The sequence below is a fragment of the Onychostoma macrolepis genome, chromosome 04 (assembly GCF_012432095.1).
Source record: "Onychostoma macrolepis isolate SWU-2019 chromosome 04, ASM1243209v1, whole genome shotgun sequence".
In the NCBI taxonomy this organism is placed as follows: domain Eukaryota; kingdom Metazoa; phylum Chordata; class Actinopteri; order Cypriniformes; family Cyprinidae; genus Onychostoma; species Onychostoma macrolepis.
Window position 1 is genome coordinate 21,365,452 of NC_081158.1, and position 24,618 is coordinate 21,390,069.

Here is a 24,618-nt window from a genome sequence, read left to right on the forward strand (position 1 = left end):
ACACACACACACACACACACACGTTACTCCAGTTCTCATGTCACATGATACTTCAGATATCGTTCCAATATGCTGATTTGGTGCACAAGAAACATTCCTTATTATCAATGTTGAAAACAGTTTTGTTGCATCTTTTTTTGTGTGTGGAAACTGTTAGGTTTTTTTTCAAGATTCTTTGATGAATAAAAAGAGCAGCATTTATTTGAAATAGAAAACTTTTGTAACATTACAAATGTCTTCACTCTCCCTTTCAATCAATGTAATGCCTCCTTGCTGATGAAAAGTATTAATTTCTTAATTGATCCCAACTTTTGGTAGTGTATAGTGATATCATCTGGGAGAAAAAAAGTCTAAAAATGCCATGAATGATTCATCCATTTTTATAGTTTTCTCTTTGGAGATATTTGATATAAGATTTATCTATTTCCTGGTGCTCCTAACCAGGCGTTCTCACTCTGCATCCTTATGCTGTATCTAAACTTCTATATAATAAAGTATACAGCACATTTGAACTTAGGATGAGACCAAAGTCTAGCATGAAAAAGCTGATTCAGGACCGAATGAGTGTCTACTCCTAACATTTGTATATCAGTGCTTTGAGAGAAGACCCCAGATCCCAGATACTTCAATTAAAACTGCAACGTCTTCATTCCTGTTCCTCTCCCTGCAGACACATGTTGTCTTTGAGCAAATAATGCCACCAGTCGAACCCTACCCATCAGGCTGTCAGTGGAGTAAGCACTATATCACACATAGTGCCCATCACATATCTCACATAGTTTAGCCAGGGGTTGCTTGAAATGCTTCGCCAGCACAAAGCTTCCCACCAGCTCTGAGATGAAGCAAATGCTTTCAGGGCCAAACAACTGCTGCTGGAGCTTGAAGCGGCAAAATACTCCAGTCAGAAATAAACTGCATTCAAGATCTAGGGTTCATCCGACACTTTCTGTATCCGTTCATCTCAAATCAGTTCAGCTCAAAACCCTCAGAAAAGCGTAAAAAAGCCAGACTACAGTTGAAGAACGGACACCATCAGCAAGCATTTCTATCATACACCACTTCCATCACCCAGATCTGTTGCTACAGCTTTGAACATCAGTAGATCGGCTTTCCCAGTCTCTAGCCTGAAGGTCTGAGGAGAGTTTCAGGTGTCAGAACAGAGCGAGAGCGAGAGCAGGCAGATACAGTTGAAGACTCTACCTTGTGTTTTTCTTCTGAGGGGCTGCTATTCCACTGTGACCTGGTGGACTTGTATATCGTGCGGTGAGACTGTAAAGAGGTAGTGGGAGAGAACGAGAGAAACGGGAGAGAAAAAGAGGGAGGGAGAGAGAGAGAGGAATGAGGTTAATGATTGGATTGAATTTTTTTCAAACTGTGGCATCTTTCTCTCTAATGCAATAAGGGCGGCACTTAGCGAGGGCTGGGCGCACACGTGCAAACACAAACAGCATGGCCTCTGTGTGCGCCTACTCAGATTCACATGACATGTCACTTGTCTCAAACCACAAGTATGTGCATTTCCTCCAACTGTCCTACTGTTCAGTCGATGTTGTAGATCTGAACAAGTTCAAAGCCAATTCACAATCTTCATACACCTGTATCTTTGAGTATGTGTGTGTGAATGCAGTGAGGGCTTTATTCTCAATAGTGGTGAATCACTGATCGGTTTAGATTGACCTCCAGAACAACATATCACTCAAAGAAAGAAATCCCACACGACAGAGAAGACATTCCTGTAGCTCCAGTCACAATATAAAAAACTGACATATTCACACACACTCTCTCTCACCGATACACAAACACACCTCTTCCAGAAATATTTAACTTGAAACTTATATATACTGTGGCCACTGTTTATACACTTTATCGTTTGTGTAAAAAAGTACATAATTATACACTGTTCAAAACCTTCTATTCATCAAAGAATCCTGAAAAAAAATATCATGCGTTTCACAAAACATTAAGCAGCACAACTGTTAATAAGAATTTTCATTCCTTTTTTCTTTATTTACTGAAAAATCAGATTTGCCATAATAGTAATAAATCATATTTTACGATATATTAAAATATAAATATACTTTAATATAAAATTATAATATACTATAAATATAATTTTAACTTGTAACATTCATGCATTTACTGTATTTTGTCAAATAATTGCATCCTCTGTGAGCATAAGAGACTTCTTTCAATCAATCAATCAATCAATCAATCAATCTTTGGTATGGTTGTGCAAACAAAATCCTGAATTGTAGTGTATATATAAAATTGCTAGTGCATTAATATAGATTTCAATATAAAATTAAGTTTGGTTATAGGCCAGAGTACAGTATATCAGCTTTAATGGCTTCAAAAGTGGTTCATCCAATGAGATATTAGAACTAAAAAATGGTATAACTTAATTTTACTGTCCTGTTTGTCATGTACTTATCATAGTTATTACAATTAGTAATAACTAGGTACTAATCCTGAACCTACCCCATATAGTTAACTTATATTACCAGAAGGTAGGTACACTGTAAGTACATTTACTGTAAAATAAAGTGCAACCGGAAAAATATATAATAACTTACATAGCTTATATTATGAAGTACATGCACTGTGTGGTTTAAAGGTGTAACCATGAAGATATAAGTAACACAATGTAGTATACAATTACTGAGAAAATACATACTTTAATGTATAAGGCATTAGATTTGCTGACATCAAAATAAGTCTTATCCATTTTCCTTGAATTCAGAGCGAATGAAAAGTAAATACAGTATATTGTATGTGTTTTGGGAAGATGTTTGGTCATTAGTACCATAGATGCAACTGAGTTCATGTAAAGCCAGAGGCTGGATTTGCTTTCCTGTAAGAATTGACGCATTACTGTAATAAACTTCATGCAAACATGTTTTATGGCTGTTTAGGTGAAAGTACTAGAGGTTTCTGAGCTGATCTCTGTAAGGACAGAGAAGACCCTCTGCCTGAGGCTGGGATGAATGAGTGCATTTTGTCAGATCGAATATATGATGGATGGAGGCCCTGCCAGTAGGACTTGTACTTACAACACACACATAAAACAAAGCACAAACACCCTAGGCCAAAGCACAAAACTCAGAACAGTTGGCTATACAGGTCTCAAATCTCTTTCTCTCCAGCCACTGACAGCTGATTGACACTGGCTTTGTTCATTCTGGGTGTGCGCTTGTGTGGATATGCTGTGTCTAAGCAGGAAATGTGCCTTGACAAGCTTTGGCATATAGCAGATTTGTGAGTGCTGCGTGATGGAATGAGAGTGTCTGTGAACGGATGGAAGTTGATTACAGTCAAAGGATGAGAGAGAATGAGAAAGAGGGGATGTCCAGTTCGCAAATGATCAACAGTTACAGTGGAAAAATCTAGGTGGTATTCTCATCTGCCATGTTGGAAAACAACAGCTCATTTCAGCAGAATGATTTGATGCTAGTCCAAAGTGGTCTACCACTTCCAATCAGCTTGACTAAGATGGTTTAGAGAGGTCAAAACCAGGTCTAACAAGTGGCAATCAAGCTGATCAACCACCTACACCATCTTGAAGTAGCTAAAGATCATAAACCAACTGGAAACCATGATGCAAAAAGCGTTCAGTCATTTGATTTAATGTTTCTTTGGTGTTCCATGCTAGATAACCACAACCACAGTGATCTCTTTGATCCAAAAACCTGTTCCACATTATTAAATATAAAAAATGTTCTGATTGGTTGTGACTGTGTAATTCCACATCTAGTTAGGCATCCTTCTGAATTCCAAAAGTTGGTTATACAGAGTGACAAATTTTCAAATTTTAATAAGATTCTTCCAAAAGTTGCCCAAAGTGAGTGAGAAGGCGGGTGTGCATCCTCAGAAGGAGATCATTATGACCACCATGAACGCTTCACTTTAACAAGTTTCTATGGTGAGTGCGTGACAAGGAGCTGGCTTAAAATTACACACTCCATCCAGTGAAACCCTGAGGAACAACAAAGACTTCACCAGACTGAGAGAACGAGAGGAAGACAGTGAAACAGGGAGGTAAGACAGCAGGTTAACAAGCATTGTAACCAAAGACAGCTCCAGTGAGACACTAACACTGTCTTTCACTCTCTCTCTCTCATGAGAATGCGATCATGTCCACATGATTAATGAGGCCCATCGTTTCTCCTCCAGCTCAAAGAGGAACTCAGCTGGGACAGGATGGATAAAAAAAAAAAACTCTTTCCTCTACAACTTACTTTTTTCTCCCCTCACTCCTAAAAGCGTTCAGCCTAGCAGCATGACAGTGGTGAGCCTAACAATCTCAAGAATAAATTTGTTGCCATGGGATATCTAGACATACTTTACAGTGAGAAATCACACGCAGAACAACTCTATCAAGGTCACTATTCTGAACATTTTAAAATGAATCTAAACAATAAGGTTTAGTGAGGATTGCAAACCCACTCAATACAGTTTCTAATGGAAACAATAAATCTCAAGGTTAGCCAACCTGCTCAATCTAAAAACATCAAAATTATAAGGATGCTTATGAAATGTACTTTTTAAATAAAAAGGATCAGTTTCCAGTCATATAAGCAACAGTGACCACTTTTGTGTGTGGCTACATACATTCACAACAACAGGTGTCAGTATGGAGTTCAAGACTACTGTCCTATCAAACAGAGACATAAGGTGCATTACAAAAGTATAAATGTAAAAATGTATCACATAACACAACAAGTACTGCATTCGTAACATTTAACAAACTACTCAGTGTCTAATGTGAAAAATACCATATATATATATATATATATATATATATATATGACAATCTTACCTTTAAAATAAAAATCTCTTTAGCAATACTTCAGAAGTTCTAATGCAATAATACTATATGACTTCCAACAGTAAAAGACTGTTGGAAGAGAATGACCACACTCCAGAAAAGTTTTAAAACTGAGAGAAGCTCAACAACCCATAAAATGAGTTTAAACTTACCTCCCGAGAGAGAAACATCTCATTTTCAAAGCAGAACAGATAACTTCCAAAAAAAGGAACTAAACACCTAAATATAAAATGTCACACTGTGGACCCAGAATAGTGATCAAATCTGGTGGGACACAATAGCCTCAATACACCGCAGTGCACAGACCAAAAACTTGTGCCATAAATGATTAAAAGCTACCAAAAAACGAGCAACAACCATATGGCTTCTCGTCAAAGTTCCTGATGTGTAACATGGTCAGTACTACAGTACCTATTCTCGCCAGACTTTCTCCCATAGGACAGTCGGCTCTTCCTGTCCCGTGAGCTGGGGGCAGGCAATCGTGAGCATGAGACCACCGAGTCGAGCTGTTCACCTCGGGACATGGTGCGCTGAGAGGGAGGGATGACACTTCACCCCCCATATCTTCCCCAGACCTAAAGGCACCGCAGTGTCCAGCTATCCGTCTCTCTCTCTCTCTCTCTCTGACCGTCACTCCAGCAGGTGTTGGCTATAGAAAGCCTGGATCTCTAAAACTGTAAATGGGAGCAGTGCCTATGGGTAAAACCAGCCAGTGTGTGTTATAAAAAGCTCACCCCTCATTCCCAGGGATCTCAGACAGTGCTGTATTATGGTATTTAGATCTTTAAAACAAAACAGATATCCAGCTGACTGGGTGTAAGAGAATTTCCCTTTTTTTTCTTTTTTCTTTTTAAAGCAAAAGCAACAGCTTCTTTTACCAACTAGCAAAAAGTGCTAAAAGTTATTTAATCTTTTTTTTTTCACTAACGCAGCAGTCTGGGTGCATTTTTTCTTCCTGTGCCAATGTATTTCTTATAAAAATTGGTGTGGGGCATATTGTAGGGCTTGTCTTTTTTTGGTAGGTAGCCAATAGCCTTTATTTTATGTCACAGCTAGAAGCTGATTTGCTCTTTGCTCTTGAAGACATTCACATTGTTGCAAAAGTTTACACCATCAGCATATTAGAATGATTTCTGAAGGATAATTTTCAGCATGGCTGCTGAAAATTGTAAATTAAAACAGAAAATAGTAATTTTAAACTCTAATAATATTTCACAATATTGCTGTTTTTACTGTATTTTTCATCAAATAAATGCCTTGTAAGAATGAGAATTAATTCAAAAACATTAAAATTTCTTACAGACCCCAAGCCTTTGAACAATGGAGTACATTATATTAAATTAAATTAAAAAGCTTCCCCTCAGAGGAGAAGCAATGGGTGCAAAGACAGTCCTGAATAGCTCTGTCCACAGTGAAATTTAATTGGTCCAAAATCCTTATGTACTATATTTAAACATGAAATATATACACTCACTGGCTTTTGAATTAAATTTCAGTACAGTCAAATGATTTAGCACCAGCAATATGACGTATGCTGCTTACTCAGGACAGCATAAGGAAGACCGTTTTAATTATTAATTATTTTTGGTGGAAAAAAAAAGCATCACAAGGGCATTAAACATAATGAGTTTATTCACTGAGTAGGCAGTACACTTTTGCCAGTAGGCTAAAATGCTTTAAGAAACCCCAAGAGTCTGTTTCTGTGCTGTTGGCCAAAGACCAGAGTTGATGAATCTCCCAGACCCTTGTAAATGTACAACACACACACTCACACAAAGATAATCAGACAGCCACCCATTTTAACACCTGTAACCCCAAGCCAGTAAACTTTTGAAGAAACACTTCCTAAATGCCATACAATAGCTTCCTTTTTACCCGACTGTCTGGAGCTGGACAGAGAACTGAGATAGTTATCTGAGGAGACTGCGTTTACAACATCCTCCAGGAGTGCGGCCAATCTACAGCCCTCCTGGCCCAGTTCTGCTCGCTGATGTCATTTGGTGTGTGTGGAATGCTTAAGTTGTGTGCGGGTGTGTGTGTGTGTGTGTGTGTGTTTCAGGCTGGCAGTCCAAGGCCCTCTGAACACCTGTCACTGCTGGACACAACTTGAGCGAGCTCCCATGGGCCCTGGACAAGTATGAGGGGCAGCTGTTGTCTTTCTCTCACTGTCTTCCTCTTTCTCTTCTCTTTGCACTTGTGAATGCTGACAGGATAGAGAACTCAGCACTACAAAATGCACACTCGTGTTTTTCTGCCTGTCCCACACACACAAATGCATTCTGGGTCAGGTAACGTGAGCCAGGCTGGGTAACGCCACTCATGTGTGGCATCTCCTCTTCATAGTTGCTGCTAAGATTACTCATCTATTTACATCACAGTCATGGCCTTCCTTTTTTACCAACACACGCCCACACACACACACACACGCACACACACACACACACACACACACACACACGCACTCACACACACTGTGTATAGAATATCTATTGTTTTTATATACAAACATTTATAAACTAACCCTAACCCACACTCTAACAGAAAACTTTCTGTATTATTTTTACAATTTAAAAAATATGAAAATAAATACTTTATTTTGATACTGTTATTACATACAGACATCCCCAAAAGGAAGTTTGTCCCAAATTCGTAAACACACACATACATCTTATTCTGTCTTATTGTAGATATTTACTAACAATACAGTTCAAATGTATATATGTGTATATATGCAATATACTCATATGTTAATGATAGATATGTTGTGTACTTGACAATAAGCACTTGGGATGTCCCCAAAAGGAGAGTTTTTGGGCATTTGTCAGGTTTAGCTCACTTCTAAGTACAAATGTGTCCCTAAAATATGGTAGGTATATACATATTTATATACAATATAAACCATATGTATGTATATATATGTGTGTGTGTGTGCGTAAATATTCTTAAATATATACATATATGTGTGTATATTTATACAAACATGTAAGTATACACAGTACACCCACATATATTATGTAAGTACACAAACCTTTATTTTGGATGTGAATAATCATGATTAATCGATTTGCCAGCCCTAATATGTATATATATATATATATATATATATATATATATATATATATATATATATATATATGTATATGACATGTAATGAAAAATATGTTGTTCATGTCAATAAACACTTGGAAAATACAATAGCATAAGTAAAATATATAAATCCACCATAAACATACTTAACCTATTTATGTTTACTAAAAAGATTTAGATCAGCTGCCTTTAGATAATTATTATATATTATATTATATATTATTCATTTACTATTAGATCAATAATAATAATGTGAACAAAAAAGTAAATAAATAATAAAAATGTGAACAAAATTTAGCTGTCTATATTATAGATCTATCTATCTATCTATCTATCTATCTATCTATCTATCTATCTATCTATCTATCTATCTATCTATCTATCTGTCTGTCTGTCTGTCTGTCTGTCTGTCTGTCTGTCTGTCTGTCTGTCTATTTGTCTGTCTGTTTGTCTGTCTGTCTGTAGACATTTATTTCATGATTAAAGATGCAGGAGTCAAATGGAGGAGCAACAGCAATAGATATCATAAGACGTGTCCTACCTGGACTGCATGTCTTGTGTTTTGTGTTGGCTCGCTGGCGCCGCCCCTGTGGTCTGATGTGTGACGTGTTGCTGAAGCTCCACTAACGACTGCAGGTACTGCTGCTGGTGCTGCTGTTGCTGCTTGTAGCGGGACAGGATGAAGAACAGACCCAGGATGCTCTTCAGATTCCCATTACACACCTCTGAAGATCAAACACACCAGATTTAGAAAGTACCACAGGAAGAGCTCTTTAATCCTGCATTACTCTGATGCGCTAAACCTTGAATACAGCATGTTCTTAGTACAGAATCAAGTCAGAAGAAACCTTCGTTGTGTCACATGATACTCACACAACTTCGTCATAGGGAAGTTGAAGTTTTGTTTACAATAAGCTGAAAATGTGGGGCAGATGAGTTCTGCTCTGAATGAGGAACTGATATACAGTATGACAATATGCAACTGTCTGGAGAATCCAAGTTTAGCATGGTCATTTGACTGTCTAGAATCTTGTGCGTCATAAATTAGACGTTAACATTTATAAACAGTCACTGAAACGATTGACTTCTAATTGAGACCTTTTACGAGGAGACGCTGATTCAATAAGCAAAGCTTTGAAGTGGCGGATGGAGTTTAGAAGCCCAAATGCTATTATCCTGATTCAGAGCCGTTGCAAATGAGCGCTGTGAGGTGTCCTATGAGGAATGCTTTTCAAACTTCCTTCCAAAATTGAAGTTGTGAGTTTGAATAAGTGCCAGCACGGCGTTGCTCTGATCACAGAGATAAAGGATTGAAGATGAAGGCAAAGGCATCGATTGTCTGTGCTCCGCCTGCCAGCGACGCTTTACTCTCTCGTGCCCGTTTATGAAATGGCCTTCATTCATACTCACACACTGCTAATGGCTGGCGCTGAAAGCGACTGAAGGATGGTGGTGCTGAGGCAGCGCTAAAGAGAAGAATCCGGCTTCGTTCTGACAGCCCGCCTGTTTGTTCTGCCCGTCAGCAATGTTTGGGGTTATTAATCCCCCCCCGGTTCAATTTGGGATCGTGCAGAGCTGTAATTTGTATTCTACATAATAAAGCATTCAGATGGTATGTTTCAGTTGAACATATTTTCTGGGTCAGGCAACAGAAATTTGGCACTATTTGGTGTCATTGCACTACAGATCAATATGGAAAATACAAGGCGCAATAATGTGTTAAACTGTTTATTCTGGCAGGCTAATTTGTAAATACATTTTGTATGTTTGCATTAATGGAGGGAATTAGTCTTTTTCTTCACAACTGCTCTGTGCAACAGCATATGGAGTGCATTTGGATTTTGGCAAAGGCTATGTTGATTCACATTAAGCTATTACAACTGTATGATTTCCACAAACACCACTGCATACCATTATAGAAAATAATAGTTACTAGTAGTAGCACTACCGTAAAATCATAATAACTACTGTAAAATCATAATAAATGATTATGGCATCTACATCAATGAAGGAATCTGTTCAGAATCTTTGTATTTTTTTTTTAAATGAAAGTGCAATTACAGTTTAGTTTAGTCACAGTTTAATTACAGTTTAGTTACAATTCAATTCATGATTTCCCCAAAAATATTAAGTTTTCAACATTGATTATAATAAGAAACTGGAAATAATAATAAAGAATGATGATTGTTTTGCCGTTCTATCAATAGATAGATAACCAGTCACAACCAGAAACAGTAGTGAATATTTTTCTTACGAAATCCTCTTCTAGTAAGTGAAATTATTGCATTTGCATAAACATGTAAATACTCTAGCTAATAGATCATCATGCCACATGTTTTGCAAACTAACACCGGTGAGCTAGGACTTAAATTGGAAACTTGAAGTAAAAGCTGTCAGCAAATGAACACACTTTTAACAGAAGTTTAAATGTGGAGTCATTAGGTCTTGCTGTCACTAGCTGCACAAGGTCAAAGGCTCATTAAGGGAAGTGAGGATAGAGAAGTGTGAATACATTATCTATTTACGGTGATGTGCCCTTGACCACTTCCTCCATATACAGTTGTGTTCAAGCATTCTCTGGCCAAAATAGTCAGTAAACACTTAAGACTTTGTTTGGATTTACAGAAGTGGACTGGATGTGTATACAACATCATTCAAAAGTTTGGGGTCAGTAAGACTTTTTTAAATGTTTTTGAAAGTCACTTATGCTCACCAAGGGTTTATTTTATCAAAAGTAAAATCAACAATATTATGAAATATAACTACAACTTAAAATAACTGTTTAATATATTTTAACTTGTAATTTATTCCCGTGATTTTAGCAAGTCACACAGATTTGCAATGAGGGTGAGTAATTGATGACAGAATTTCCTTTTTTGAGTGAACTATCCCTTTAACACAGCAAAGATTTGGAAAAGTGATTTCTATGAAAACAGGCTTCCTGTATTTTACATATTAATGAATGTCTTTCAATTTGAATACCTCAGAAGGACATGCTTGATCTCCTTTGACTTGTGAGGATTCTTTTTTATTTTTTTGGAGCGAAAGGATTAAACAGCTCAGCGGAAGTGCCTCTTCAGTTACGCTGAGTTAGCACTGAGTGTCTTCATACACGTGTGTGTTTCTTGTCAAGATGGGTTTCACAGTCAGGTCACTAGTGAAAGTGCCCCCTCTGACCCTGGGAGAAGTCTTTCTTTAAGACTGACCTGCTCTATAACAAATGGCACCTTTTCACCGGATCCTCACAGCCAATGAGATCAAAGCTCACTCTGTGCAGAGGTCACGGTGTGCCCTGCACTTAAAAGCACTTAAAGCCAGAGTCCCGCTGTGCGTTCTGATACCCTACACACTGTGAACAGGGAGTCATGGCCACTGCAGCAGGAAAAGGGATATTGAGAGTTTGCACCTATCATTATTGAGGAAAGAAGGCTAGGATAACACTCAGCAGGGTTCAAGAGCAAACTTTCCCAGAGGTCAAATTTATTGCACAGATGATATGCTTTCATAGCGCACAAGGTACTTTTCTTTAAGTATCAACTTTGTCTCAGGTGTTTCTTAAAAAATTCCTTGTAGAAATAGAAATAGAAACAAACAACCAACTGTAAATATACAGTGCCATTCTATGAAACCAATGCAATTTGGAAATGTGATTTGTATTAAAATACATTAAACATTCTATCAGACAAAGAATGGCATTAAGTGCTAATAAAATATCTGAAAGTGACTGAATTCAGATTACAGTGACAAAAATATTCCTTAATAATAATAATAATAATAAATATTATCTGACTTTTTATTTTTCAAGTTTTTATTAGTAATTTATATATTTAAGCTTGCAAAACAAATCTTTTCTTAGACAGTTATTCAATTACAGCATATTTTGTTCAATAAATTAAGGAAACTTCAGGAGGAGTGAAGTTTAATCTGTTCTAAATTTAATCAGTTCATAAATAAATTCAAGAGTAAAGAGAAAATTCTATATATGTGACATACTGTCTGTGGTTTAGACATTATTACTTTTATTTTCCTTGGAAAACTCCTACACACTCAGGCACATCAAACGCAAAAACCAACTTCTTTTATAAAGGTCTCGAGTCGGCATGCCTCATAAAAAACTAAACACAAGCGTATGCAAGCCTTCAAAACCCTAACTCTGAAACCTCAGCTAATTTAATTAAGATAGCTACTCACAGCTTTAGGAAAGATGCTCAACAAACACACAAACACAGCCCTGTGGAAGGGAAAGTGTGTGTTATAAAAGCCTTGAGAAACCCAATACACTGTATATTTATGGACCCTGTGCACTCATGGTGCTGAATTTAGCGGGACAGTGAATACAGTATCCAAGCTGCTTTAGGTTAATGATATCATTCCAAACTGCATTTAGTACACTTAAGCTCCTACTTATGCCAAAAAAGAAAATCAAGGATCTTTGCGGTTTGTCGATGCAGCAGTTCTAAGAAACCTAAAACGTTCCAAAAATGATCAGATTCAAATATCAACAGGTCTCTACAGACTCAAACACACGCCACTCATGCAGCTATAATTATGTGATACTTAACGGTACATAAATGGAATGATAAAATAATGATCATTCCACACTGTAAAAAGTGATAAGTTGACTTAACTTAAAAAAAATTGAGGAAACCCGTTGCCTTAAAACTTTTAAGTAAATGATAATTAAAAAAAATAAGTTAAGGGAATTGTCAAGTTCACTTAACTTTTTTTTTTTATTATTTACTTTAAAATTTTAAGGCAACGGGTTTCCTCAATTTTTTAAAGTTAAGTCAACTTATCTCTTTTTACAGTGCACCTTGTTCTGAGATTTCCTCAGGTATTTCTGCTATAATTATGACAATGCTGCTTGTTTTTTAAAAACTTTTTATTAACAGAAACTGAAAGTGTTAATACATTAAATATATTCAAAACATGCTTCTATAACATTTTTAGATTTTGATTCTGCATGTAAAAATAATGGCAACACTTCACAATAAGGTCCCACTAGTAGTTTACTGTAGTTACTGCATTAAATAACTTTAATTAATAGCGAGCAATACATTTGTTACAGCATTAATCTTTGTTAATAATAAAAATACAACTGTTCATTGATAATGTTAGCTCAAGTCCATTAGATAATATTAACAGATACAACTTTTGACAGATTTTAACAATGCATTAGTAAATGTTGAAATAAACATTAAATAAGCTATATAAGCTTTATAAAAGTATTTTTCATTTTTAGTTAATGTTAACTAATGTACAGTAGACAATGTTAACAAATTTACCTTTTGTAAAGTTTTACAGTAAAGTAACAGTTATTTAGGAGGGAAATTTTCAAAATGTATTTCATGGTATATTTTTCTAATTCTATTATTATTATTATTATTATTATTTATACTTTAGTTTGGGGACCAATTCTCATGATTAACTAACTACTACGACTTTTGCCTCAATAAACTCCTAACTTGCTGCTTATTAATAGTTAGTAAGGTAGTTATTAAGTTTAAGGATCTAAAATATGGTCATGCAGAATATGTGCTTTATAAGCCAATATGGTAGTAATATTCATGCTAATAAGCAACTAGTTAATAGTGAGAATTGGTCCCAAAACTAAAGTGTTACGTATTATTTTTATAGTTTAAATCGTTTTAAAGCATCCTGTGGCCCCATGGTTTCTATCATTTTTTTCTATAATATTCTGGTCCCTAGATATGTCTTAAGTCCCTCCTTCTAAGCAAATATATGGGAGTTTTACCCATTTCATAATTCCGTTCATATAATTGATTAAAAATGTAAACTAACCACACAATTCGATGTACCATTAATGTTCCTAATCCTTCAAGTCTTCAAAAACTGTTCAAAGGCCATTAATTTTAATTATAAACAGTAAAAATACTGATGTAAACAGCGCTAATGATAAGAATAGCAAGCCTATTTGTGTACATGAAGGCATTAAGCAGTTGTTGAAGTTTTAACAGACAGAAGGGTCTTACCTTCAGCAGAGAGCCCTTGAACACTGACTCCTCTGGCCCCTAAGAAATTCAGACAAGTCTCCACATTCTCAATCTGAAAGACAAAAACAAAGAGATCAGCCATACAGCAAACTTAGCAGTGCATGGTTTTGGCAGTGAGGATGTGGACGGTGAGTGTGAGCGGGCAGTGATGTCAGAGAAGTGGCTATTGAACCTCACACACATTCCTGTTAGCATTCAGAGTTCAACAAAGACTTTGATGCAGACTGCAATGGTTTCTTCAGAAGGTCGCCTTCAGTAATAGCGCATTTCAGCATGTTGACAGCTCAACTGGTGGCTGACGCGTGCATGTCGACGTTGTGCAAGGACACGTCCACGGCCTTATGCCCACAAAGGCTCTATTGTCGGGCGTCAGACAGTGTCATGACCCCTGGCTAACCTTTGTGGGTCGGACCCGGAGTGTGACACTGAGACGGCAGTGTGTCACACCTACACACACGCTAACAGACAGACCAGGCATGACGTTGTGCCCCAATCGAGGGCTGTAATAATACAGCACTTGACTGAAAGTGTGGTAATATCCTGGCGCCTACACTCATGGGCACACAAAAGGACTTTGGCCGTATGAAACGCATGGCTCACATTTTTTGCATTAGTGTAGGGCAGAACGCTGGAGAAGTCGTACAGTAAGGTCAGGGCTGGTCAATGGGCCAGACCGCACTATATTATTATGCGACAAATGCAGTACTATGTGGAATGCATTGTGCTGTGTGATAGAACTGAAGACAGTTGACTCAGCTCATACAGTATGAGACCCTGAAGGATTGCTACTGTGCACAGTTATTAATACTGTCCATAATACACAGTCTCACAAGGAAAATGTCACTCTAGCAACAATTTCCACTGTTTTAATACTGTTTCAAAGAGCGTTGTAAAGCCCCAGCTACCCTTTTAGATGACTGTGAAATATTGATAGATAATATTCAGGTCACACTTTAGTTTGGGGACCAATTAACTATGACTTTTGCCTCAATAAACTCCTAATTTGCTGCTTAAAAATAGTAAGGTAGTTAAGTTCAGGTATAGGGTAGGATTAAAGAATCTAAAATATGGTTATGGTTATAATAATGAATTAATATGTGCTTTATAAACAGCCAATATGCTAGTAATATGCATGGTGATAAGCAAGAAAGAATCTGTCCTTAAAATAAAGTGTTAGCAATTTTCATATCTAATATATACACAGACACAGTGTAATAATATTGGATTTTGTTTACTGTAATATTATTAGATTACCATAAGTGTTTTTTTTTTTTTTCTGGCCATTAACATTAATTCATGACTCTTGTCACGCTGTAAAATTAATGCTAACTTGTTGACTCCAAATGTGCGTTTCATTAAGCATATTCATATTACATTGCAGCATGCAGAGAAAACAGAAACTGAAAAAACGTATTCATACAGTGCATTCATTCAAAATAACTGATATTATTACATGGCTGTGTACTGTATAATGCGTTAGAGAAATAAAAGTACTTGAAGGTGACCGGAATACTTGATTCTTATTGGTCAGCCACAGCAGCTGTTTATGGTTAAAGACTGCTAAGCTGTATAACTGATTGTCTCAGTCACCTAATTGCCTGTGTAGGTTTGTAACCCATATCACTACACAGTCTTTCTTCTGACACAAGAATTTATTTAATAATTATTATATTTATTTTATTTAATTTTATCAGCTGGTAAATATACCAAAACATGCCCTTTAGATTTTTATTTTTATTTTTTTTAACAAAGCAAATGTTTCTATGAGGACTCAAATAATGGAGTGTATATTCACAGTTCGTACAGGCACCACTAACTACCATTATTTACAAAAAAAAAAAAAAAAAATGCTGCAGTGCTGCTGTGAGGGATGACTGGACTCAATTTAAGGTCATTCTCACAGCTGTCCTAGTGCAGCAGCGATTTACAGTCTTCCACACAACTCCATCCATCCAGTATCCTCTGACCTCAGTGCCTCACAGCGTCCAGCATTGAGCCAGAAAGATCCACACAGATCACATACAGTATTAACTCCCACACACGCTCGCAAACACACAGGACGCCGAATGAATGAGCAATTGTTAATGTGATCCGTATCGACAGCATCTTGTTTCTTCTTACATCTGTCCCAACGGCAAGTAGCTGTTTTTCATATGACACACATCCCACACACAGCCGCACACGCAAAGAGCCTAATGCACTTTAAACGTTTGATTATCTTCTCTCATAAACCTATTTTAATGGCAACATGGTGCAGAACATGTGTGGTGCACCAGAGATGGGCTGTTTTTCATTGCAGTCTCATTAAGACGACGGCACCCGCCGCACATGGGCACCCGACAGCATGTCCCGACCAAAAACTGATTCAGACATTCTCAACGAAAATCAAACGTACTAATGCGGTCGAACGCTAAACGCTGGCCTCGCATTTCAACCGCATCATTTAACGCTTTTCTGGAGTGTTTACGATATATGATATCTGGTAATGTCTCAGCAACGGATTGAACATTTGTTGCCACACTAAAAGTGCGAGCGAACATTCTTGATTGACAGACGTGTGCGAACAGACGTACGAATGGGGTTTATGTTCTAAAAGCGAGGAGATCATCAAGTTTGGTGTCTGTTACGGATATAATCCCCTAAGTAAGGATGGAAATTCCATCCACGTTTTAATAGCGGTCGCATCAGCCCATCGTTCTGTTTATTTTTAGTCTGTCTCTCGGCCTACAGCGATGTACACAAACATAAACCGTGATTCTATACGCTAATGGCGAGCAGAGCTCTCGCCAGCTTTAGATGCCGAACTGACGCTTGCCGAGCAGTTTTTCAAACCATGTGGGATTTTAACAACTCTCCGGGAAAGTCAGATCATCTGTTTTTCCGACATAAACTGACATTTTCCAGCACCAGATATGTCATTAAACGAAATTAGGGAGGAGAATGTTTTGATGAGGTATATTTTCACAAAATAATATTGAGAAATTTATAAGCGAGCAGTTTTCAGAGCTGACATGGATGCAGAAAGGATGGAAAATTACTATGAGTTGGCTTACATCCCTTATTTGAAATGACAATGACGAGCCGTTTAATTTACTGTCGCTGCGAGCGGCAAACATCATAAATCTGATCGTGTTTAATCTATACAACACACTTATCAGAGCAAGGCTTTAATGCAGAGTAAATGTTTGTACTCGGGTCCGGCTGTGCGGATCCAGATGCTGAGGGGCCCAGCTAGTTGTGCAGGGACGGCCTCCAAGCATATCGGATAACCGTAGGGTGAGCTCTGGCTTTGGAAAGTGTTGCTGCTCCAACACTACCATGAAATACAAATGGTCTCAAGCCTCAATTATATGGCTTCCACTTAAAAACCACTCAGAGCCAAGAGAACAGATAAACGCAGTTTTCTCCAGTACTTTTGGTTTTACAGAGAAACAGCTGCAGTCGTTTTGCTCATTTCATTTCCTCTGATCGTAGTGACCACATGCACATGAATTTGATGAGCTGTCCATAAGTACATAGCAAAAACAAAGTCTGTGCAATAGGGAAGTTTTACAAGGGTTATATCCAAATACTATAACTTTCCAATTTTGAGTCAAATTTTTAATTACATTTTTTTTTTTTTGGCAATTGCAAGTTCACATCTCGCAATTCTGACTTTTTTCTCAGAATTGAGACATAAACTGACAATTGAGAGTCATAAAGCCAGAATTGACCTATCAGTAAGCCCCTCCCCTCGAACGCAGACTAGCCAGTGGCAGTCGAGTATCAGTTGCACGGGGAGCGGAACTCGGACATCTTTAGGTTTCAGCGCCAACGAGAAACATTGGAAGATCCAAAGCTCGCATCGGTTTTATGGGGTTTATGCTTCAAAAATGGAAAAACGATGTGCCTGGGGTACTTGTAACACTGATTCCAGGTATCCTGATTATAAATATAATTTATTTTATTACATTTCCTGAATCCAAACAAAACAGAGTGAAATGTCCCTAAGTATTCAACCCCAATACAAGACAAAAACATTCATTTTCTGGTTGTCATACACTCATTAAGTTACAATTTTCATCTGCTCAAGCAGAACGTTAATGTTATCTTGTGCTTTAGCAAGGTATGTCTGGATAAAACTAGCTAACGTTAAAGTTAGCGAGTCCATGCTAACGTACAAAAGTAAATAGCATACTGTTTTTTTATTCCCATTTGGTGGCCTTCTGTGTCCAAAATTGTGCAAAAACATCGTGGGACAAGGTTTTCACACTGTAGTTATCATTGTAAGACAGTTAGTAACTAAGGGAGGGGGGCTTACCGATAGGTCAATTGTGAGATATAAAGTCAGAATTGCGGGTAATACTATCGCAATTGCGAGTTATAAAGGCAGAATTGTGAGATATAAATTGCAATTCTGACCTTTTTTCTAAGAATTGCGTGATATAAACTCACAATTCTGAGAAAAAAGTGAGAATTATGAGTCTATATCTTGCAATTCTGACTTTATATCACACAATTCTGAGAAAAAAGTCAGAATTGACAGTTTAGATTTTACAATTCTGACTTCTCATTTCTCAGAATTGCAAGATTATATAGTTACAATTTAGGGGAAAATCTATCATCCAAACTAACTTTAACTAACTTGTGCTTTTTAAAACCAATGTGTTTTTAGTTAAAAAGTTGTTTCCTCCTCCATTTTATCTTTTTAGTTTTTGTTTTTGGAAATTTGAAATACGTTTTGAAAATACATACATAAAAACATACATGCATACATACATTTTGCAAAACTGAAAAAAACTGGAAAAGTAAAAAGTAGTCCCACTCACTCCTACGTAATTTAATCACACAGTTATTTATTCATTTATTTTTTATTCATTTACTTACTTACTATAAAGTGTGCTACTGAATTGCCATAAGGCATTATTATAATTAAAAGTACAATCCAAGTCAAAATAAAAAATGAGCACTTTCTCTTCCGGACTTCTGTGCTAAATTAATAATAACTTTTCTTAATGGTTTTAATTCACAGATGCAACAAATAAGACCACAGAAAATAATTTCTGCACTAATAGTGTTATAGTAATGCTTGGCAGGTTTCTTTGTTAGAGTCACCTCAGTGCCAACTTTAGCATGCCATTCTGTGTGCCCAGTGGGCACTGAGACAAACAACCGTAGCTGAGCCATTATGATGCCAGCCAATGACGACAGCCATTAAATTCCTGTGGCCTCCTCTGTCTAATTAACAACTAAATGGATCAGGCTGCAGCCGCTGCCCTGCACAAGATTGGTGGAGGAACAGCACCAGCGGACGGCCTGCCTGCAACATGTGCTTTGAAGTGTCTGCTTTCTCAAAACATCTGAGAATGCCAAGATGCCATATTGCAGATCCACCATTTAAGACAAGGTAAAATGCCTGCAATTTTTAAGAAAGCACTTATGTTGTTCCAAACTGGTATTATTTTCTTTCTTGAAACTTCAAAATTGACCCAAAAGCACCACAAAATATCATAAAAGTGGTCCATGTTGAATACATTCCAAGTCCACAATGTTGCTTTGTGTGAGTTGGTGGCTTAAACTCGAGAACTGGATCAGTCTGATTCGTAACAAGAGTCTTTTGTGAACTAAATCATTAAAAAAAACTGACTCAAAGAATCAAGTGTAAGAAAGATGGTCATACAGGTTTGGAATGAGTAAATGTCGACAATTTTCATTTTTGGGTATACTTTCCTTTTAAGGCCATCATCTCATAAATGAGGCTTGTGGATCTTTGAATAATGTTTTGGGTGACAGATTTGCTCTCTTAGTCATGTCACACATCTAGCTCTTCCATATTACCATCTGAAACCAAGAGCCTTTGCTGTGGTTATCCTCGTCACTGTCTGTTTTACGGTTTGATCTTTGTAGATTTCTTAAAAGAATCAGAGTTGCTCTGGGATTTCACAGGCTCACTTCTATAGTTTTCTCTGTGTGGTATTATTAAGCTTCATATGTTGCAGAGCAGAATTTGAATGAAACCGCAGAAAAGTATTCAAGTGAGATGTAATCAGAGGCTTAGACGTTCTGATTTTCACTCTGGGACACCGGATATTTGGAGCTCTATTAAAATGTCTGTCAAATATGTTTGTCGACGATATAATGAAGGAACATTTCCTTCATTCGTCTGACTGTAAAAATGTCTTCGAAGACATGATTACAACAGGACACGGAAATTAAATTTTGAAAGCGTGTCAAACATGCCTGAGGAAGGAAAAAGACATCAGAACCCGCCAACCTCAAGGTAATTTCTAAGAGCATTGAAATCCAGACAATTACCAGAATGATTCCCTGTCAAAAGTAAAGAGGTGGAATACCCATCAATCCAAAAACAAATCCTCCCACAGCAGAGGTCAAAGCACAATCACAGTCCAGTGAGAGTAAATATATCTGACAGGAAACAATCAGAACCATTTCTCTTATGTCTACAAGCCCAGGTGGAAAGGTCACAGCTAATGTCAAACGCTGCACGTCACAAATCAAACGTGAACGTCAAGTGTCACTACGTGATGTTAAACATACGAAATCACAAGGTGAGAAAGATCCCATGATTCTGTGCAAGACACACTTGGTCAATATCAAACTGCTCAACCCTAGAGAGAGCTGCGCAGAGAAAGAAAGAAAGTGAGAGTTAACTTGAATGACTGACATTTAAGCTGGCCACCACCTGCTAGACCAAAAAGTGGCACAGCAGTAGAGGACAAAGTCTGCTAAAAGTCCATCTGAAAACAACCTAAGCTAAGTTTTGGTCTTATATGGCCCAAAAAAGAAACTATAATACACTATGCTATTAACCAAGCAAAACAAGATCAAGGAAACAAAATATTTGTAAGATACTTCATAAAAAAAGAACACTTGTTAGTTATTTACTAAAAATCTAACCCAAGTCCAAAAATCCATCTTTTCAATGATCTAACTCACTAAATAACCAAACCAAGTCAGTCAGAACTAACTCACTAACCAAAATAACTGAATCAACACCAAAAGCCAATTCTTTTGATGAACTAACTCATAAACTAACTAAACTAATTCACTAAAGTTCCAAAGTTTATTTTCTTCAGGAAATAACACGCTAAATAACCAGATCAACTCAATTATGACCCATCGTCACGCATCTTCGTGAACTAACTCATTATGCAAACTAACTAAATCAACACCAAAAGCCAATCCTTTTGATGAACTAACTTAACAAAGAACCAAACTAACTCAATAAAGTTCCAACGCTTATTCTCGAGAAACTAACTACACAACTGACCAATTCTAATAACTTAATCAAGTCCATCATGAACCAACATGTCAACTAACCAAACAAACTCAATAAAGACCCAAAGTCCATCAGTTAAGTGCTCCTGACATCATGTGGACCAGCTGATATCTAGGAGAGTAAACCAGCTGAGCATTCTGTGCTCTCTAGCCAACAGTTGGGTGGAATGCTGTATTAATCACATGAAGGTGAATGTGGTATGTTATCAGAGGGATAGACGAAGCAAGGAGCGTATCTCTCAGCTGTCAGGCTGTATGCTGCTAACAGATGGAGCCCAGATGATGAAGCCACTTTACAAGCTCTAACACACTTAACTGCACCAGTCCTCCCACACGACCCGGAGAGGTAGCCAATCAGTCAGCCTCTCCTGATGGCCACAATCTCAAACCTCCAGAAGACACTGGCAGCAACTCATATGCACTCTATATAGAAAGACTTGCGGTTACAACCTGTAGAGTTTACAATACTAAGATTTATGTGGTGCATTCTGGGAAGTGCAGTCCAATTATGTGCCTACACATCTGTAGACTTTTGAAGTGCAATGTGGTTTATTAATGAAGGTTTTAATTACATAGATTAGTTTTCTGACGTTTGTTTCAGTCGAATGGATTTTTACGGCCCTGTTTGGATTTCTTTGGATTTCTTTCTGTCTTTTTCCGAGCTGGAGGGTGTCTGGTTGTGTTCAAAGGCACTCTCTGCATGCTCAGTTCCTGCGGTTTCCAGTTTTAGGGACGAGACAACACTGTCAGACCAAATTTGTCCTAACAATGCCTGATGAGAGAGGAAAGAGGTGCAAACAGGGATTTGATGAAGTTGCCGTCAGCCACAAAACAACCACTAAGAAACCAAGAGACTACTCAGTGACATCTTAATGTTAATACTAAATGAGATTACAAACTGCATATTAAATCGGCCAATTTTCCAATATGTCGCCTCTGATGATCTCTGAGAGTTCTATGTACAAAGAAATCAGTGTACATGCCTCGGGGACATCTCCACATGTTGCAATCCCTGGATCTGCTAATTAAGGCAGGCTTACGGGATATGCTCATGTCCAGGGGAACTCCCATTCTGATGCATAACCTCCAGAAATAGCTGTCTCTCACTGACTAGGCCACAAATGGCAGTGAGGGCTCATTTGGTGGACCAACATGTTCAGAATTCCAGACTAATCAGAATACCAGCCTTGGGATCGTAGCCACTCCTTTTGGGAAAAGTGGGTCTTACCTTTTTAGCTTCTGGTGCAGTTGCGGTTCAAAAGACAAACGTTTCCATAAGGGTCAGTGAGTGAACAGACAGCCTGTAGGCGGCGATTTATCTGCCTCTCTTCATGCCAGTTTAATTAAGCCTCGAGAGACCAATCAGATCAATGAGAGAGAGTTTATTACGCATGTAATTTAGCAACCATCTTCATTGCCTGGGAAAGCACCCAACAGTACACTCATTTAGCTGAAGCTGACTCACTTTTAACAGGTGCTTTTAATGGACATGAGCAAGCATTTTTTACTAATGCCAAAGTTTTTATTGGTCTGTAGCAGAAAATGCACGGAGGGCTATCTAATCTTAATCGATAAGGAATTTCCTTTCTGAAGGATAGTTATAATTGATTATTCCTCAATGGCAGACTGCCGACTCCCTGAGCAATGAGGCTTGACGTGATTTACTGTTTAATATTAACTGCCACACAGTAACAAATACAGGAAAAGGGGCACAATAGATTAGCTTCCTGACTTATTCCTGAAAACGTTAACCAGGCTGTGGCCAGGGTATTTCTTATCCTCTCATTTAACACACATAAATGACCCCATCCTACACAGCACCCTCCAGAAAAGACCAGCTTAAACAAGCATGAATTTTGATGGTGAACCAGCAAAAAATGCAGGTTAACCAGCCTGATTTTTCTGATTAAGCTTGTTTATGGGAGGTGGAGCTGGTTAAAGGATTAGTTCCAAACCCCTATGATTTTTTGATTCTGTGGAAAACACAAAAAAATATTTTAGAAAAGTTTCAACTGTCCATTCAGGTCAATTCAGGTCAATTGGATCACTTTTTATATATGCTTCCCACCAACAATGTAACTAATATGTCAGCATATTGACTTTCACTGCATGTACAAAGAAAAAAAAAAATAATTCTTGGCTAAACTATTCCTATAATCTATTTAAGAACCCTGTATAGCAGCATCCCGTCTATCAACAAAACTTGCTGTTTTTGCACAATAACCTGTTCCTATAAATCAAATACTGGCAAATACCTCAGCAATCACAGAGAAGTCTCCCGCCAATCTGCAACGTTATGCTGATGTTTTGGTTGTGAAGCTTGGCTGCGATACAGTGTGTGTATGTCAAGTTCCTCCATAACCTCAACTTCCCGTAAACAGTTTCTCATAAACAGACACACTTCCTCAGTGTAAAACCTCTACATACGTGTGCACACTCATGCTGGCAGCAGGTGCAAGATCAATGGGCACTGAATGGAACAATGAAACCTCCTATGCCTCCCCCAAAACACTCACGCACACACACACACCACAGTTAGCCTTGAACGTAAGCTTTTACTGGGGTCTTTGTGCTCTTCCAATCTGACAAGCATACCTACATGGGAGTTGTTAGGAGAAGCCCACAGCAACTATCCCAGGTTTCTCTGCTGTATTCATTGACATGCAGAGAGTTATAGCCCAGGACTCGGCTGGGCCATTCTATTGCAGAAAAGACCTGTGGGGCCACTAAAGCCTTTACTCTAGTACAGCTTAGAAAGAGTTTAATCACTGCAATGTGCTACAGTAGAAACACAACATAAGCATATAAGATCTTACCTACACAGATAACAGAAAAGCATCTTTATTTTGCAGAATCATCAGCAAATCATGATTTGGCAGACCAGAAGGAACAAAATTATTTGTTTTCTTGATTTTCTGACAGGTGCAATTTTATGAGACTGTTTTTTTCTAAAGGACACAATGACATGTGCTGTTTATAGTAAATGTGCTATAAAAAATAACTATATAATACTGTTGTGACATAAATAAACAAATACATTAATTAAATTAAATTTTATATGCATGAAAACTGGATAATTGTTTCCTTCACTATCAGTTTCAGTTCATTTAATTATTTTAATTTATATATAAACACAATTTTGTTTACAGCATTTTCACTTTTTGATAAAAATATTTATATCTGTAAGAATAATTTATAGCTGGTAAATGTTTACAAAAAACAGGACTGGCAGATGTGGTATAAAGTTAATATGTCAGGGAAAAAATGAAAATATAGAAAACAAACAATAATGGGGAGAACAGGCATCATGCTGTTAATGTATTACATTATAACTAAAAAAAAGGGCACTTACCATTTGAGAGTGACTCTTGGGGCAGCTGTTGATATCTTCTACCTTCTCATTAGCTGCAACAG

General features: G+C 37.5%; 1 protein-coding gene across 12 annotated transcripts in view; it reads right to left on the reverse strand.

Moving 5' to 3' along the window:
* Positions 1-24,618, reverse strand: part of nav3 (neuron navigator 3) — a 322,550-nt gene that overhangs the window by 77,437 nt on the left and 220,495 nt on the right. For 11 of the 12 annotated variants that reach the window (XM_058772574.1, XM_058772573.1, XM_058772569.1 and 8 more), the window contains 4 exons: positions 24,557-24,609; positions 13,906-13,978; positions 8,454-8,637; positions 1,201-1,269 (listed from right to left, as the gene is read on the reverse strand). In XM_058772574.1, coding sequence (XP_058628557.1) covers positions 1,201-1,269; positions 8,454-8,637; positions 13,906-13,978; positions 24,557-24,609 — 379 coding nt within the window. The remainder of the gene's footprint in view (positions 1-1,200; positions 1,270-8,453; positions 8,638-13,905; positions 13,979-24,556; positions 24,610-24,618) is intronic. The other variant, XM_058772572.1, reaches the window with a different exon arrangement.